Raw genomic sequence first — 18610 nt, 5'->3', positions numbered from 1 at the left:
GATTGGTTGACTCTGTGGGCGCTGTGCGGCTGCGCAGAGGCCGACTTTAGAAGAGGCGGAGCTTTACCCTTAGCCGGCTGGGAGAGCAGTAGGAGCGGCTAGTGGCGACAGCGGAAGCCTGGCCTTAACCCTGCCGGGACGGCGGGCTTTAGGTGAGAACCATAGGGTTTTGCAATCCTTTAGGTTTGTTGCTGCTTGTGGCCGTGACCGTGAGCTCCGGTGGGGGAGGGGCGGAGGGGGGAGCGTTCAACGGTGAGTGATAGGCATGGTTCTTAGCCAGCGGGAGCAGGGGCTTCTAAAATGGGTCCTGAGATTGGTCCTTTCCAATCTCTTGTGGCCAATAGACGACGGGAAGGGGGGCGGGTCTACTGGGCCTTATTTTCTTCTTCCTGCGGTCGGGCCCCACTCGCCTAGGCGGCGGGGCCGGGAGGGGCCGGACCTGGAAGCGGTGAGGTTTGGGGACCTTGGGAGCGCGGGGCTACCGTGGGAGAGATGCCCGCGGGAGGACTGCGAGGGGAGGGGGTGGGAGCTTGAAGGGGTTGTTAGCAACAGCTACCTTTATTGAGTAGTTAAGTACCGGGCCTGGTGCTTAGCGTTTCGCTTGCATCATCTGAGTTAATCACAGTAACCCTGCAGGGCAGGGAGGTCGGGATCCCCATATTACAGGTGGAGAAATTGAGACTCAGGCAACTCACACAGCCAAGGTCACACAGTTCATAAATGGCAGAGACCGGATCTGTATTCAGAGTTGTTTTGACTCCGGAGCTGGTGCTCTTAAACCACTAGGCTTTGTTGCTGGATGGGGGAAGGAAGGTGTCCGGGAACAGGAGCTTTCCCCAGGGAATAGATTGGGGGAAGGGAATCCTAGGGTTGAAGAAAGGGAATGAGCAACTGAGGTGAGGACGAGGCAGTCTGTTATTCAACAGTTACTGAGTGCCTACTTTGTGCCGAGCATTGTTCTAGGTTCCAGGCATACAAAAATGAATAAGGCCAGAGGCGAGTGAAGCCCCATTAGGGGCTTCCAAGGCCCAGGGATGGGCCCTAACACTGTGTTCATCTGATTATATGTTTTTGTAAAATTTGCGAAAGTAAGATACTTTGTATTCTTTTTTTAAAAAAGAGGGTCCTCAAAATTGAGTAAGCTTCTGATTCCCCCACACTTGGGTCTGCCCTTCCAAAGGATTTAGGCTAGGTAGAGATTATGATGTAGGCAGCATCGTGTAATGGAAGCAGTGCGAGCAGTGCATTACACGACCACGACTGAGGGCAAATTTCCTGGTATGTAAAACAGAGATAACAGTATACCTGCCATGCAAAGTTTTCGCAAGGTGCATGAAAAGCGCCTGGCCAGGATCACACTTTATTTTTGGTGAAGTGGAAGCCTGAGAGATCCAGATAGTGGGGTTGTCTTCTTTCCTGCCTTAGACGGTTTTGCTCCATGCTGTCTTCCCAATCTGTTAACTAGGTTGCTGGTAGGTTGGAGGCAGTTTCCTCTCCTCTGAGCTCTGCATCTTTCTTAGGGACTCTTGGAGGTGAACTGGCATGGCTTTGGGGCCCAGATTGGGGTGTTCAGTAGAGGAAAGGGCATACAGTTTTTGCTTCTAAACTGGCTCCTTTTAAGTGGTGTGCTTGGTTCTTATTGAAAATAAGACTATTGAAATATTCTGTTGTGTTAGCCAGCAATGGGGATGCACCCACTTAGCTGAAGGCCTCATCTAAAAACAAAGTATTTATTTCACCTCTCCAGTCAGTTATGAAGTTTGCCCTGTATTGCCAGTTTATGGCCTGTTTAAATTTTGTCCTTTGAGTTCTGGGTACAGTGCAGTTGAACTCGTCGCTGGCTTGACTTCATGAAGTACTGCTGAAACTCCCTTTTGGTTTAGCTGTGAGAACAATTTCACTTTAAAGTTTTAAAAATTGTAGCTCATGCTACTGATATCAGAGTACTTTTTAACCCTTAAACTATGTAATTATGTAATCTTGTAGTCAGATTTCTTTAGATCTCTTAGGAATCTACAATCCTGTTTTAAAGCTGTGCCCTAGAAGGGAGTCATAGGTTGCTTTTCAAATCTGGTTGTAGCATATTATGTTTAATACTCTGAGAAGCAATTAGCAAGGTGTGAATAAGGGAGTAACTTGAAAAGATAAGGGTCAAATGCGGGCGGGGCAGTTGTGTTGTTAGGACCAACAACTGAATAATTACATTTTCTCTTTTTTGGCTGAAACTGTATCTCCAATTAAATGAGATTTGAATATATGGGATTTTCAGCCATCAGGTTCTTTGAAACAGAAGCTTTCCTATCTGTGTTTCTTGTTCATTTAACTGGCTTATCTAGAGGCAGATTCCAGGTATGAGAACTTAATGCTTCTTCAGAATTTCTACATCAGCTTTTACTATTTTCAGTATTGACATTCCCAGCATTTAATTTTAATTACGTTTTATATAATTTTACACTCTTAATGTATTTTTTTCAGATTCCCGTCTGACCAAAGTGACCTCAGAAAGGAGGGAAAATGGCTTCTGAATCTGAAACGCTGAATCCCAGCGCTCGAATAATGACTTTTTATCCAACCATGGAGGAGTTCCAGAATTTCAGCCGATACATTGCCTACATTGAATCCCAAGGAGCTCATCGGGCTGGGCTGGCCAAGGTGAGGGGTGGGGCTGTTCCACATGGCTGTTGTGGCAGAGGGCTGCAGTAAGGCTTTTCCTAAATGAAGGCTGGGAGAACTGACTTTTACTGAGAGCCAGGCAGGGTGATGAGTTGATTGTATGCTGTCCTATTTGCAAGTTAATTCCTTTCGTTAACATCTGAAGCATCTCTCATTTAGGTAGGAGGAGAGCTGCTTGGAATCTTTAAAAGGAAGGTAAAGAGCCAGTGTCTCAGGGTCAGCTGCTGGGTGCTTCCATCCTCATGGTGGGGATGGGGGTTTTAGTGTTTTTGTCTGTCACCGAGTGCTTACGCCATCCAGCTTCTCTTATTCTCCTTTCAGTATCGGCCAGCACTCTGATAGTAAGTTGGCTTCCCATGTGGACTTCCTGTTAGACTGAGAGATAATACACTCTTCAACCTCCTTTGTTGGTGCCCAGATAAGATACTGAGGCTGAGGGCCGGCCTGGTGGCACAGCGGTTAAGTGCGTGCGTGTGCTGCTTCGGCAGCCCAGGGTTTGCCGGTTCGGATCCCGGGTGCAGACATGGCACCACTTGGCAAGCCATGCTGTGGCAGGCATCCCACATATAAAGTGGAGGAAGATGGGCACGGATGTGAGCTCAGGGCCAGTCTTCCTCAGCAAAAAGAGGAGGATTGACGGCAGATGTTAGCTCAGGGCTAATCTTGCTCAAAAAAAATAAAATAAAATAAAATAATAAAATAAAATAAAACATTAAAAAAAAAAGATACTGAGGCTGAGAACAAGCATGACTTACCTTAGGTCCTTGCAGCTAAGCAGCTGGTTGGTGGCAGAACTGGATCAGAGTTAGCATGACAGTGTGACTTGCTGTGTTTGGTGAGCGTGGTTAAATCAAGTAACTTTGGTAAAATTGACTTTGAGGTTGGATAGCTGCCTACACACTTCTGGACACTGCTCAGCTTGCCAGGTTTCTGATCTGTCTCTTTGTTTCTTGTATTTCCTACAGGTTGTTCCTCCAAAGGAGTGGAAGCCACGAACATCCTATGACGATATTGATGATCTGGTCATTCCTGCCCCCATCCAACAGCTGGTGACTGGGCAGTCTGGCCTCTTTACTCAATACAACATACAGAAGAAAGCCATGACTGTTCGAGAGTTCCGCAAGATAGCCAATAGTGATAAGTGAGTGAAAACACGTTGCTTCCTTTATCTGCCATGGCATCTAGTACCTGCCATCTCATCTTCACAGCTGTCTCCAGGACTGCCGCTGTGCTACTGAAGAGCAGATTCCTAGCTCTAGCTTCTGTCTCCCTTTCTGACCTTTCTATTTTCATTTTCTCCTCTCAGTACTGTGTCACAGTCTAAACTTGTCCATATTCTTACATAAAGTAATCTCATTGTTCTTTCATCAAAAGTAGAATCATTTTCTGACTCTGGTAAGTTGCAAAAGAGAAAGGTGGAGCTGGTTCAAAAGGAGCTTTTGCCAGATGTATTGATACCACTTGATTATCAGAAGTGGCCTTAGTAGTTTAATCTCTGTCTTTAATCATGCACAGACTCCTCAGTACCCATCAAGCTGCTGTCTCATTTCCTTTTTGTTTTGTTTTGTTTTTTTGCTGTGGAAGATTAGCCCTGAGCTAACATCTGTGCCACCTTTCCTCTACTTTCTATGTGGGTGAATGCCACAGCATGGCTGACAAGCACTGTAGGTCCATGCTGGGGATCTGAGCCACTGAAGCGGAGGGCACCAAACTGAACCCACTAGGCCACAGGGCCAGCCCTTTCATTTCCTTTTTGACATTAACAAAATGTAAACAAGCTGCCAGGCTGGGTGCTATTTTGCATCACTCCATTCTTCCTCATCTGTACGTTCTTGTCTCTGTTAGAAATGTCTGTCTTTGTTTAGTCCTGCTGTTTTCAGTTGTTTCTCTCTGCTGTGTTTAGTACTCAGCTGTCATTTGACCTCAGGTTTGTAGAGCATGAATTTTGTGTTTCTCTCCTTCGCCTCCCACTGCTCTTCCTTAATCCTCTTCCTTGGATCTTCTCCCCTCCCATGGTACTCCTCAATTCTCAGTCTCCACAAGGGATCTCTCCCTTTCCCGTTGCTTTTTCTCTTGAGCCTTGTCGATCTACGCATGTCTTGATTTCAGCCAGTGAGACATATTGCATCTTCACTGCTAACGAGCCCAGAGCTAGATCTCGCGCTTGCCAGTCTTCGCACTTTTGGGGGCGTGACTTCATGTGCTGTGTCATCTCTCTCTCTCACGCCGGATCTGGCTCTTTCCATTTCTGTGCTTTGCCTTCCTTTCTGTTGACTTCTCACCATTCTGGGTGTACTCTTCCAGTTTTATTGACAACGCTTAAAACATCTATATTGCTGGCCAACCTGCTGCCTAATGAGAGAATTGATGTGAACTCATGTTGAAGAGGTGTGACGTGCCCTGCAGAACAAAGGCTGTGTCATCTTTCATGTCTGACTTCTGGCTGTGCACTGGAGCCAACCACACCTGCTTTCTGTTTCACATGGGCTTCCACCAGGGGCCTCGGCCTCCTGTCTCAGGCTTCTCTTCTTGTCAACAGGTGGTTGGCCTTTTCTTCTTTCAGGATGCCTCGTTTCCTTTTTAACTTAACCTTTATCTGAAATACAACAAATTCTCACTCTTGATTTCTTTCTGCATGGTCAGCCAGCTTTAAGAAAACTCAACAGGTAAAAATCTGAACTTATAAAGCAGATCAGTTGAAGGTAGAGACGTTATATTTCAAAGGGAACTTCAGGGTTCTGAACTTTATTTATTAGGTTGACATTAACATGTAAGGCAGTAAAATATAATTTTTATTTCCATACAATTTCATTTTGGTCTTCACTTTCACTCTTTATCCATTCATAATATTTTTTGCCATTTTAGTTACAGTTGTTGATTAGTTTTTCCACCTAATATATATTTTCAAATGCCTGTAAGATGTACATTTTACTCTGTTTAAATTGCTACATGATAATTTTTAAGTAGTTTGCATTTTTTAAAAGTTTTTTTTGGAGTAAATTCTCCTTGTGATTATTGAGCTAAAGACTATGGATATTTTTAATGTCTTTCTATATAGATACAGACATAGGTAGATACACGTGTGTGTGTGTGTGTGTGTGTGTGTGTGTGTGTGTATTTCCCTAAATAGAACATTTAACGTGCAAAAATGTATTTTTATATTTTTAGGCACAATTATTTGTTGAGTGTTGACCACTGCATAGGGTGCTTGGAATGGAGCAGTGACAATACAAATAAGCCCTCCTCTTGCTGCTTCCTTTACACTAACGCAGGGAAGTAAATGCTGTTCCAGAGCCTTAGCTCCTCACACACTGGCGGGTTTGGGTTATCTGTGGGTATATAAGGATTTGTGGTTCTTGGTTCTCACAAGTTTCTAAGCCTGTTTTCTCCCTGGGTGGCGAAGCCGCTCCTGACTCAAGCAGGGTATAGATTTAGCAGAGTCCCTTGAAAGCGTTCAGAATATCATGCTTCTTAAGGAAGATGGGCTGACATCTGCATGTACATTACCTTCCTGAGCTCATGGAAGGGATGTTGAGGGAGTTCCTGTGTACTGGAGCCCTGAAGGCCAAAGTTATGCCTTGTTCGTTTGAAATGTCTTGCTTTCCCTGGAACAGGGGATCGTGTCTTGTGCTGTGATAATGCCAGATGAATTTAGTCCCTTGTAAGTGTTTAACATCTTTTTTTACATTTGAAAGGTACTGTACCCCACGCTATAGTGAGTTTGAAGAGCTGGAGCGGAAATACTGGAAAAACCTCACATTCAACCCCCCAATCTATGGTGCAGATGTGAATGGCACTCTCTATGAAAAGGTGAGGCTCACTGGGAACTCTGTAGGATTTTCGTAATTTTGTAATGTAATCCCATTTTGAGTATTAGTAGGCACTTAGTAGGCACCTAAAGCTGCTGGCTGAATGGGGAGGAATTACCCACCACCAGCTGATGTGCAGTGCTCACTTGATTAGGGGTATTTTTATGTCTGACTGAATTTTATTTCTCCCACTCTACATGTGAATTGGATGATGTGGTATTCTTTGCAAGGGCTCTTAGAATAGTCTGTGGGTGGTAGCTGATGAATTCTTGAAAGGGTGGGATCACAGTAAATGAAATGGTGGGGGAGAGGCAATGTGGTTTCTGCAGAAAAAAGATCACTGACTAATCTAATGAAAGGGGCATATGTTTAAGAAGAGGAGTGTATTTAGAGTTTCAGAACCCTCACAGAAGGTTGCGTAGCGAAAGCTGTTTTAAAAAATTGCATCGGCTTGGGACGTAGTGCTTTTTGGCATGAAGAACGGCCTTAGCTATGGTACAAGGAAGGAATATTTGGGGCTGTTTTTGAATGATTGAAAAAGCTGTAGGGCATTTCAAGGTTTATCACTCAGATTAATTTTGTTGTTTTTGTAAATTATTATAAGGAAAGAGTTTAAAAAGTGGATTCCAGGTTTGTCACTGAGAGTTTTTTTGGGTGGTGGGAAGTAAAGCTCATAGGCATGAGCGGCAGAAAGATACTCTGAGGATCTGGGATGGGGAGGTACAAAAATGGCATAATAATCCAGAACATACTTATAGGAGGTCGGCTCCTCGCTGATCATTACAACTCAGGAGAAGGATTTGGGTGACGTTGTAGACTTCTTTTCCTTTTTTGCGGAAGATTAGCCCTGAGCTAACATCCGCTGCCAATCTTTATGCTGAGGAAGATTGGCCTTGAGCTAAAATCCATGCCTGTCTTCCTCTACTTTATATGTGGGATGCCTGCCATAGCATGGCTTGATAAGTGGTACATAGGTCCACACCTGGGATCTGGGCCAGTGAATCCCGGCCCGCCAGAGTGGAGCACACGAGCTTAACTGCTATGCCATCGGGCCAGCCCCTAGACTTTTTACTAAAGACACTGCCCAGTTGAAATTGGGGCTAGAAAAGCCACAAACTGGCATAGTTAATTCCTATGTTTTATATTTTTTATGGTTTAAGAGTTCTTTCCTATTATGACCTAAGTTTCTTTAACATCAGTTCAAAGTCTTCCTCCTGGGGTTTAGAACAGGTGGCTGTCACCTCCTTGTTTATCCTTCATGTGCTTCATGTTCTTCACCAAGTGGTGTTTGCCCTTCGGAGGTATCCTGGCATCAGTTCCAGTGGTGGTTGTGAAAAGTGAGTGAGGGGTGCTGTGGTCTTCATGTCCATGCTGCTTTGACATTATTCCACATCTTCGTCAGAGGTGACAGCTTACCTGTGACCTCAGTGATTTTCAGGTTCAGAGCCTCAGTTTATACTCCATATAACTTGCCTTGGACTGTCATTTCCTTTGTAGCATGTTGATGAGTGGAATATTGGCCGGCTGAGAACAATCCTGGACTTGGTGGAAAAGGAGAGTGGGATCACCATTGAGGGTGTGAACACCCCATACCTGTACTTCGGCATGTGGAAGACGTCCTTTGCCTGGCACACCGAAGACATGGACCTCTACAGCATCAATTACCTGCACTTCGGAGAGCCAAAGTCCTGGTAAAGTCAGCCTGCAGTTGGCACTGGAGCTTCTCGTGACAGAGCAGGGCTTCTTGCTTTGATGGAGACGCCTCGGGATCTTGTTAAAATGCGGCTTCTGGTTCCGTAGGCTTGGGGTGGGACTGGCATCGTACACTTTAAGCAGACTTTGAAGTGATGACACGCTATTGGACTTCCCTTTGAGGAGCAAGGATTTCGAGGGCCAGGCATTGCATACCACTGTAGGAAAGCTTGAGTTAGCTGAGTTACTGAGAGCCGTAGAGGCTATTCCAGGCTACCCCTCTGCTTTCTAATTTCTTTTTCTGAACAGGCCTGAGGCATTTCTTAGAGGCAGACTTCCAAGACTGGAGTCACTCCTTCAGATGATAGAAAGCTTTCTTTTCCCCATGGAAAAAATATTTGGTGAGCAGCGGTGTGTGCTTAACCCAAGAGGGGATGCAAGGCTACTGAGCCTATGCTTCCTGCTCTCCAGGATGTTCTCGGGCTCGTTGGGGAGACAGAGATTTATTCTGTCTTCTCTGTGCTGATCCATCTCTCAGTCTCAGGCTTTTAGTGAAGGTGCTGCAGTCCTCTGCAGGGACTAAGACAGATGAGGTGCCTACCCTCACACAGATAGGAGACTGGTCAAGAGATGAAAGTAGAAAGTGTGAGAAAATAATAATCCAGCGAGAAAAGCTCTGATGGGGACTATGGGTGCTGTAGGTCTATATGGGAAGGGTGTGTGAGGGGCGGGGCGGGGATTCGAGAAGGCTTCCCTGGCAGAGGTGACAGCCGAGCTGAGACCTAACAAGTGGGAGGACCTGGCTGGATGGCATGGTGGTAGGTTCAGGAGAGGGGAGACTGATGGACGTGTGTCCAGGCGGTGGGAACAACAAGTGCAAGATTGTTAATTGAGAGAGAGCACAATGTCTTTAGTACCTAGAGGGAGGCCACTGTGGTTTGGGTGCCGTGCACAAGGATGGAAGCGAGTGAGGAGGCTCAAGGGGCCGCTATGGGCTGGGCCCTGGGGAGTCATGGAAACTATCCATTTTCATTTCCTTTTCCAGCATCTTCAGCCACATCCTTTTTCAGGGATTTTCCTCTTTCAAATGCTTTCCAGTTTCTAATCTTATGGGAAAAAAACTTTTGGGCCTGTGATTACCCCTAACTACTGTCCTATTTCCTTCCTTAGATGGCTAGACTTGTAGGATCTGTAAATGTAGCTTTGGTGTCTTCACCATGTTACTCCAAACTTCCTTGAGATTGGATTTCCATTCTCATGTCAAGAGAAGGTTTTCTAGTTATTACATACACTCTTTAGGTCATCTGAAGTGGAACCTCCAGAGACTTCTGTGCAAGGTTGCCTGATGGATCCCAAAGTCCTTTAGGTGGCAGACATTTTCCTCAGCTCCTCGTCTGTTTTGTTTGTTTTTTTTTGAGGAAGATTAGCCCTGAACTAACTGCTGCTGATCCTCCTCTTTTTGGTGAGGAAGACTGGCCCTGAGCTAACGTCAGTGCCCATCTTCCTCTACTTTATATGTGGGACGCCTACCACAGCATGGCGTGCCCAGTGGTGCCATGTCCACACCCGAGATCCAAACCGGTGAACCCCGGCTGCCGAAGCGGAATGTGTGCACTTAACTGCTGCGCCACTGGGCCAGCCCCTGTTTTGTTTCTTAATGAAGCTATTTGGGATGGGAAGTTTTTGTTGTTGCGGAATAGTCTTTAGAATCAATTATAAAGGTTAAAATAGACTTACTGTAAGTTTGAGAATATAAAGTTTAACAGTTTAACAAAACTTTTGGTCTTATGTGTTTTTCTTTTTTTCTTTTTCGCTTTTTTGCTTTTTCTCCCCAAATCCCCCCAGTACATAGATGTATATTTTAGTTGTGGGTCCTTCTAGTTGTGTCATGTGGGATGCCATCTCAGCATGGCCTGATGAGTTGTGCCATGTCTGCCCCCAGGATCCGAACCTGTGAAACCCTGGGCCACCAAAGTGGAGTGCACAAACTTAACCACACGGCCTTGGGGACAGCCCCTCTTTTGTTTTTTTATCACGAGCAATTTTTGTGGTGTGTGGATACCCTGCTGGGTAGAGGAGTAGTTCTTGGGTAATTAGAGTAGCTGTGAAGGAGGTGAAGGGAAAGTGGCTCTCTCAGCAGGTAATGGAGCTAGGTTTCTAAGTGTCTAATCCATTTTCACCTTGTTTTCCGTTCTTTCTCTGTCCTATCCCAGTTAGGCCTTTCAGGCTCTGCCAGGAGCACTTTAGTGCTATCTTTTTTTTTTTTTTAAACTTTATTTTATTGCATGAACAACATTTATAAAGGAGAGCAACATTGAGTGCATACCAAAAATCCTGGCTCATGGTAACTATTCAGTAAATGTCTCATTAAATGAATGAATATAAAATAAAGAAATTCACTTGTATTTTTGTGTGGGCTCCCCACTCCTCTGCCCAAACAGCCTAATATTTCATTTCTCCAGATTCCTTTGTACTTTTTGTGGTTGGGAAGTTGAAAAATCTGATATTTCGAGCTATTCTGAGAGTGGGCACGAGCCCATTGGCCCCTGTGCTGTCCTCTGCTCAGCGTGCAATGCTTTTATGTGATTGCAGGTACTCGGTTCCCCCCGAGCACGGAAAGCGCTTGGAGCGCCTCGCCAAAGGTACTGTCTCCCCCACGGCTGGATTCCGCCCTCTCACGAGCTGCACACACTCTAAAACGTCCCTTCTCCATGGTCAGATTCTTACGTGTCCTTTCTCAGGCCTGCAGGTGGGGGTTGAGCCAGCCTGCCAGATGTGTTATCCTCACAGAGAAACTGGAATCAGAGCCCCTCCCCACCTTGTCCTGGGAAGGGACTTAGTAATTCCTCTGGGACTGTGTGTGCTTCATTTTTATCAAGTATGGGTTTATCTGACCGGGGACGGTATACCAGTCATATTGGGTCTGGTTCTTCTGCCAAAAACCCAAATGTTAAAGTCAAAATTGAATTATTTTATGTTTTAGTTCTTTTAAGTGGACTTCAATAGATTTGAACCTCTGTTGAGCCTATTTCAAGGGAGCTTGGGTAGTCTGTACTGTAGATGTGTTACTAACAAAATCTTGAGGATGCAGGTGAATGGAGAAAGGTCCTAAATAGTTTCAAAGCTCTTTATGAGAACAGAGGCAGCTTGGGGCATCTCAATCCCCTGAACAGAATTTGATTACCCATGGAACAGCCTGCCTCGGAGAGAGCTCAGAGGCTCATTGTAGAATCTTAGAATTGGCCTGAAGGTGGAAGGATCCACAGAGATCATCCTGGTGATTCTCCTCCCTGTGTCCAATGAGACGCACATGTGTGAAGTGACGCTGGGTTAGGGAGTCGTGTGGAGCAGGTGTTAACTCACACCCATTTTCAATCAAACAGGGTTTTTCCCAGGAAGTGCTCAGAGCTGCGAGGCTTTCCTCCGCCATAAGATGACGTTGATTTCCCCTTTGATGCTGAAGAAGTATGGGATTCCCTTTGACAAGGTGAGCTGGTGTTACATGCAGAAGTCCTTAGGCTTCCACGGAAACCGCCTTTTCTGGTCTGTTTCACAGGAGCTTTATTCTAGTTCATCACTGTGCCAGGCGTGGGCTAAAGCTAACGATATAACAACACGTTGATCTAAGGGTGTCGCAGGTGGGGCAGCTGTACCTTCCTGGTACCAGAGGAGGGTCAGACCCCTGTGAGCAGTGTTCATTTGTGGGAATGGTTAATTACAGTTGTGGCGTCGGATGTGGTAGGGCTTTGCATTTTACGGAAGGCACCCAGAGCCCAGTGGTTTTATGACTTGTCCTTGGTTGCTCAGCTCGGTTGTGGCAGAGCGGGAGCTCAGGGTTCCAATTCTGTAGACATCTGCCATTTGATGCAGCTGCGTCAAGTCTGCTCTTGTTCAGGTGACTCAAGAGGCTGGAGAATTTATGATCACTTTCCCTTACGGTTACCATGCCGGCTTTAACCACGGCTTCAACTGTGCGGAGTCTACCAATTTTGCTACGCGGCGGTGGATCGAGTATGGCAAACAAGCCGTGCTGGTAAGTTGGCTTGATTTCTCTCTGTCACACGATGACTGAGAACGTCTGGTCGAGCAAGTTCTTGTTAGATACACTGGTGGTTAGAACATCTCTTTGAAGTGCTGCTGGAATTCAGAAACAAAGTGCCTGGGAATGTGCAATAGTGCCAACATCTTATGTTCATAAAGCATTTTTAAAAATTGGTTCAGATTTGGGACATATAAAATGAGGTTTCTACCCTTAAGTCTGTTAGGCATTAAAACCACTCCCCCACACGTGGATACTTCTTGCTTTAGCCACTCGGGATTTCTCTGTTGAGAAATTCTTGGGGGGTTACTTCTACTTCAGGGAAGCAGCAGACATGGACCTTTGCCCAGGAGTAGGCTCGCTTGTGTGGCCCTGGCTGGGATAGACATCAGAGGGGAGGTGGGCATTGACCATCCCGGCCTAAGTGCAGGGCTTCATCTCTGAGGGTTCTCCACGGGCCCTCAATAGTGCCCCGGTGACTTGCCCTGGCGCCAGGAGTTCTCCACCCTTTTTTCCCTGCTTCCCTCCATGTTTGAAGGCTCTGCAAGGACAATATGCCTTTGACCTGTGAACCCAAACAGTTTGACTTTAAACCATCTCGTTCCTTTTTCCCCTCAGAGGGAGGGTGTGAGATGTGGGGGGCGGGCGGAGGCGGTTAAAGTGTGCTCAGCTGGAGCTCTTCCGTTTCCTTGTGACAGTGCTCCTGTAGGAAGGATATGGTGAAGATCTCCATGGACGTGTTTGTGAGGAAGTTCCAGCCAGAAAGGTACAAACTTTGGAAAGCTGGGAAGGACAGCACAGTTATCGACCACACTCTACCCACACCAGAAGCCGCCGAGTTTCTTGAGAGTGAACTGCCCCCAAGAACCACAAACGAGGAGGAGTGCCCAGACGAGGACTCGGAAGGGGTTGAGGATGGAGAGGAGGGCGACCTGAAGAGAAGGTGACCCAGCAGCCCTCTGGGCCCAGCCGTTTGAGGGAGGGATGTCTGGGCAGCTCCCCATCACCTGCTGAGAGGCTATTTTTATTTGGGGTGTTCGAGCCACAGTGGAGGAATTTTTGGTAAAGGCTCCAGAATCTCCCAGTGAGCAGTCTTGCTTTTCCTGTGGCTGTTACCCAGGAACGATAGCGCCTTCCGGTGGACCTGTGGTCTGCTGGAGTGAGGATGACATACCTGTGAGGGCAGGGCTCCCTCTGCGCCAGAAAAGTCACATTTTCTCATCTTCTTAGGAGAGATTTTTTTAAAAGGAGATTGTGGCGGTGGAAACGAGACTCACGAGGGCAGAGGGATGGGGAGATTGAAGTTGGCCAGGGTCGTTGTTGTCTGAGCCAGAGGATCTGTCTTCTGAGGAGAGTTTATCCTGGGCCGTGTGGGGAAGAAAGGAGGACATTTACGGGGTACCTACTATATGCCAGGCTCTCTGCCAGGTCCTCTGCACACCTTTTCTTCAACCTCACATCAGATCTGCGAGGTGGGTGGTGATAGCTTGATTTTCCATTTGATGGAACTGAGGCCTTGTCTCAGGGCCCACAAGTAAGAGGTGGCACTGAATGTGAACCAGGCCTGACAGGCTCTGGCCACTCATTTTGGGTTTTTGTGTGTGTGTGTGTCGATGTGTTTGTGTAAGTGGATGTATATGTGGGCTCTTAAAAGGTTTGCCCTCCTCCTTGCAGCCTAGCCAAGCACCGTATAGGGACAAAGAGGCACCGAGTTTGTCTTGAAATACCACAGGAGGTGAGTCAGAGTGAGCTCTTCCCCAAGGAGGAGCTGAGTTCCGGACAGTATGACATGACGGAGTGCCAGGCTGCCCTCGCCCCTGTGAGGCCCACCCATAGCTCCGTGCGGCAAGTCGAGGACAGTCTCACCTTCCCAGGTTAGTTGGTTATGGCATTTTTCCTCACAATCCTTCCTAATCCTGGTCTGTGTTAGATACCATGTGGAGTGCAGGGTCACAGGTATGAAAAAGGGGAGGCACAAGTCTGTGAGCAGACAGCGAGAGTGTAATTGGAGTGTGGTTAGGAACACACGGGACAGATGAGGACATAAAGGGACGCAGGACGTAAAGGAGTGGTCCCCTCTCTCTGCTCTATGAGAGGTCAGGGAAACACTGAACGTTTTGGAGAACTGACGGTGAGTTTTCCAGGCAGGCAGAGAGGCTTGGGAGATGTAGAAAGGGCATCCCCGAGGGGAGTAGCGGGGCAGAGGCGTGGAGATGGGAAACAACAACAAGCTACTTGGGGAAGTGGGAATGAGTCCCTGTAATTTGAGGGTAGAGGTGGGAAGGGCAGGGGATAGGTGTGTGACCAGGAGATGAGGCTCGAGAAGTGGGCGTGAGATGCCGTGGGGCCTGCCAGCCATCTTCGAGTTGGCTCACTTGGAGGCCTGGGGAGCCCCTTGTCTTTTGGGGAGGGAGTGGTACGGTCCAGTACAGTGTGTGAGAGCAGTCACTCGGGTGGTCGCTCAGTTTGGATTTGTTGGAGAGGGACCATATCAGTTTCGGGTCAGGCTTGAAGAATTTCTGCATAGACAGTACCTTGGCATGTCTGCTGAGAGATGGCACTGTGAACTTGGGTCCTGGGGCCAGCTGCCTTCTGTCCGGCACATTTTCTAGCCTGGGGTCGCCGGGTCTTTGCTGAGCTCAGACCTTCATTTTCTGCAGGGGACTTCTGAGGAAGTGGCAGCTGCTGCTTACTGAGTGCTCTGTACTGGGCTGTGCTCCTATCATCTACACCGCAATTGTATTTAAGAACCCTGGAGATAAGTGGTAGTATCCTTGCGTTACAGAGGATGAAACTGGAGGCTCAGAGAGGCTAAGCAGTTAGCCCCAGGTCACACATGGAGCCTGTAGATGATAGAGTCAGAATCTGAAGGCAGGCCTGACTCGCTGCCCACGTTTTTTGCGCTTTGCCACTCTGCCTTCACCAAGCTCAGATGTGCAAGTGGAGGTTGGCTCTGCCCAACTTGTGTGTGTGTGTTTCAGATTATTCTGACTCCACCGAAGTCAAATTTGAAGAGCTTAAAAACGTCAAACTAGAAGATGAGGATGAGGAGGACGAGGAGGAGCCAGAGGCAGCTGTCTTGGACCTTTCTGTGAATCCTGCTGCTATAGGGGGCCGCCTTGTCTTCTCCAGTTCCAAAAAGAAATCATCTTCCAGCCTGGGCTCCGGTTCCTCACAGGATTCTATCTCTTCCGATTCAGAAACCAGTGAGCCTCTGTCCTGCCGAGCCCAAGGGCAGACGGGAGTCCTCACTGTGCACAGCTATGCCAGAGGGGACGGCAGGGTCACCATGGGAGAGCCGTGCATGAGGAAGAAAGGGAGCACCCCCAGAGGGGTGAGCGAGCGGGAGCTGGCAGAGGTATGGGCTCTGGGCAGTGGCCAGGGGGTGGGAGCGGCCCCGGAAGGGATCATGTGGAGGGGAAGGGGTTCTAGGGAATGGAGGTGCTGCTGGGGTCCAAGATGGCAGGAGAGACCCTCAGGCTGGGCCTCCCGTCTGCACTTGTGTCAAGCAGAAAGCCAGATGGCATTGCCTCTCTTCCAGCTTGTTCTTTGCTGGGAGTTCCTTTTATCTCTGTGTGACTCTTGGTCTGTGTTTGTTTTGTGTAAAGGCTCTTGGTGGGTCTGAGTGTGATGCAGCAACGCGGTGGTGGACACAGAGGGACTCATGCTGCCCAGTGACATGCGCTTACCCCCAGCTTCTCAGCTTATGTGGGTCAAGTTGCAGCTGGGGTGGGGGTGTGGTGGGGTCGCTGGCAGATGGAAGTCAGTGCAGAAGGTCCTCTTCGTTCCCCATTCCCCTGCCATTTCCTCTGAAAAACTGATCTTTTACAAGATTTTATTATGAAAAATTTCTAAAGCATGTACAGAGTACTATCGCGAGCTCCCTGTGTAGACTCATCATTCTGTATAATTATTAATGTGTGGCGTTTCAGCTTTATCTTTTCTTTGGCGGAAGTACTAATACTTAGTTCATGTTAAAATTGCTCTAGTTTTTCCAGTAGGGCCTTTCTGTGGTTGGTTTGTCCCCATGTCTTTCATACCCATGTAAGTTTTCCTTCTTCCTTCCCTGAGTCTCAGGGCTCAGTTCTCTAGGCTTCCTTTGTCCATGTGACTGTCCCTCCCTCTGTGGGTGCACGCTCAGGAGCTGACGACCTCCCGTGTTTTCTTCTCATTGTGTCTGATGGCTGCTCTGCCCACCCTCTTATGGCAGCTTCCACAGGAGAGGCTTTTTCAGCTTGGAAACCAGAATCCCTTAAATTCCCCATTGCCACATGGGAGCCATTCTTCCTTCACAAAGCTCTTGTGTCCTCTCATTCATCCTGCTGTCACCCTACAGGTCACCCTGTCCTTCCCTTTCAGTGTCCTCCTGACTTTCCTCCAGTGGCAGTCACAACCGCAAAAGCAGCTAAAGGTAGCAAGGACTTACTATATCCTAAATACTTGATATGCATTGTTCAGGCTATATATTACTGCTGAATTTCTTACCACACAGTCAAGTTTTTTGTGGGTTTTTTTGGTGGGAGTTGCCAATAAGTAACACCCATCTTTTTTTTCCCTCCTAAATTAGGAACCAGTTAAGTAATAGATACAGGAGTCAGTCCTGGAGCTCAGAATGTGGCTTTATTACCAGTTAAAATGATTGAAGAAAGTGGCTTTTAACCTGTGGCCAAATGGCCCTGATGCTCATTTACCCTCAGTTAGACAGATCACCTAGCTAGTCTCGGACAGTCCTAGACGACGCAGACCCCGTCACCTTCTAGTGGGGTGGATGCAGACCAGAATGCACGTGCTCTACAAAAGGCAGATCTCAGCTGAGTGAAGCTCACTAACACTCAAGGGTGGGGCAAAAGCCTGGAATCCCTCCCAGTGGAAATATGCTGGGAGAAGGAGGCTTCCCTGACACGCCTCTCTCGTCCAGTCCCCTGCTTAAAAACTAGTGAGTGCCTTTCTGGCTCCTTTTTATTTCTATATACACTTCTCAGCTGTCGCCTGATGCCAGTACCTTCTCACCTCCATCACCAACGAGCTCTCCCCGACCCCGACACTGTTGAATTATGCAAGACGCCGCATCAGTTGTTCTTTTGATGGTCCTGTGAGGGTTTCTTAAAAGCTGCTCTGATGTTTTGGAAGATCATTTTGGGAGCAGTGTAAAGGTGTTTGAGGGGCAAGAAGGAGGCAAAATTAGACAGAGCAGAGATTCCCTTGAAGGTGGAATTATGGATGATATTTACTTCCTACCTTTATAAATTGTTTGAGTATTTTTTATGATTAATATGTTATTTTTATAATCAAATACTTTTAAAGATTTTATTTTTCCTTTTTCTCCCCAAAACCCCCTAGTACATAGTTGTTTATTTTTAGTTGTGGGTTCCTTTAGTTGTGGCATGTGGGGACGCCACCTTAGCATGGCTTGATGAGCGGTGCCGTGTCCACGCCCAGGATCTAAACTGGCGAAACCCTGGGCCGCGAAAGCAGAGCACGTGAACTTAACCACTCGGCCACCGGGCCGGCCCTCCTATAATCAAATACTTCTAATTCAGGAAGGGAGGGAAAAAGGTTAGCAACAGGGAAATCAATTTGGAAGCTGTTCCTGTGGTCTGAGGAAGAGGTGGTGAGGGCCTGACTGCGTGGTGGTGATAGGGATGGGGAGCAGGAGGTGGACTTGAGAGCTGCCTAGGAGGTAGGAGCACAGGACTGGGGGCTGGCCGTGCGGTCAGTAAGAGGGCAGTGTGGGGGTTGAGTCCGGATTCTGGCTTGAGTTATTGGATGGATGAGGCTGCATCAGTGGAGGATGGAGGTTACGGGAGAAGTGAAGGGTGTTGGAGCGTAGCGCAGGAGGTGAGTTCAGTTAGGGGCATGCTGAGCATGACCTCCTGGAGGGCAGGACTGTGGAGATGTGCGTACACAGACCTGACACTCAGGAGGGGTCTGTAGGTTTGGGAGTCATCAGGTGGGTATTGGTGGGCATGGAAGAGCTCACCTGTGGAGCGTGAAGAACAATTTTCACTGTGGGTGGAGATAGAGGGCCCAGGAAGGAGGAGGAGGATGAGAAGAGCAGTCAGGGGTTTGGGGGAACTAGGAGAGGGTAGTGTGTCCAGAGTTGGGGAGGAGAAGGATTGAAGGCACTGGGAGCCATGGCCACATGTGCCTGTGTTAAAGGGCGGGAGCCTGCGCATTGGGGGAGGTTGGAGATGGTGAGGGGAAGGGGAGTGCCTGGATCCTGGATCCAGGAGGGAGGGAGTGGGGTCTCCAGCACAGGTGGGGACAGGAGGGGGTGGCTGTAGATAAATTTTTTTTTTTTTTTTTTTTTAAAGATTGGTACTTGGGCTAACAACTGTTGCCAATCTTTTTTTTTTTTCCTGCTTTATCTCCCCAACCCCCCCCCCCCCCCCGTACA

General features: G+C 47.6%; 1 protein-coding gene across 3 annotated transcripts in view; it reads left to right on the top strand.

The window, feature by feature from the left end:
- The first annotated feature begins 51 nt into the window (after window positions 1-51).
- Window positions 52-18610, top strand: part of KDM4A (lysine demethylase 4A) — a 41095-nt gene continuing 22536 nt past the window's right edge. Inside the window, exons 1-11 of one of the 3 annotated variants that reach the window (XM_046661127.1) lie at window positions 52-152; window positions 2476-2652; window positions 3639-3814; window positions 6369-6483; window positions 7980-8173; window positions 10767-10816; window positions 11558-11661; window positions 12070-12207; window positions 12912-13156; window positions 13888-14087; window positions 15195-15547. In XM_046661127.1, coding sequence (XP_046517083.1) covers window positions 2515-2652; window positions 3639-3814; window positions 6369-6483; window positions 7980-8173; window positions 10767-10816; window positions 11558-11661; window positions 12070-12207; window positions 12912-13156; window positions 13888-14087; window positions 15195-15547 — 1713 coding nt within the window. In that variant the 5' untranslated portion in view covers window positions 52-152; window positions 2476-2514. Of the gene's footprint in view, window positions 153-370; window positions 449-2475; window positions 2653-3638; window positions 3815-6368; window positions 6484-7979; window positions 8174-10766; window positions 10817-11557; window positions 11662-12069; window positions 12208-12911; window positions 13157-13887; window positions 14088-15194; window positions 15572-18610 lie in introns of those variants that run through there. The other 2 variants (XM_046661125.1, XM_046661126.1) reach the window with 2 other exon arrangements.

The sequence above is a fragment of the Equus quagga genome, chromosome 5, assembly GCF_021613505.1.
Source record: "Equus quagga isolate Etosha38 chromosome 5, UCLA_HA_Equagga_1.0, whole genome shotgun sequence".
In the NCBI taxonomy this organism is placed as follows: Eukaryota; Metazoa; Chordata; class Mammalia; order Perissodactyla; family Equidae; genus Equus; species Equus quagga.
This window is presented reverse-complemented; position numbering and strand designations above follow the sequence as displayed.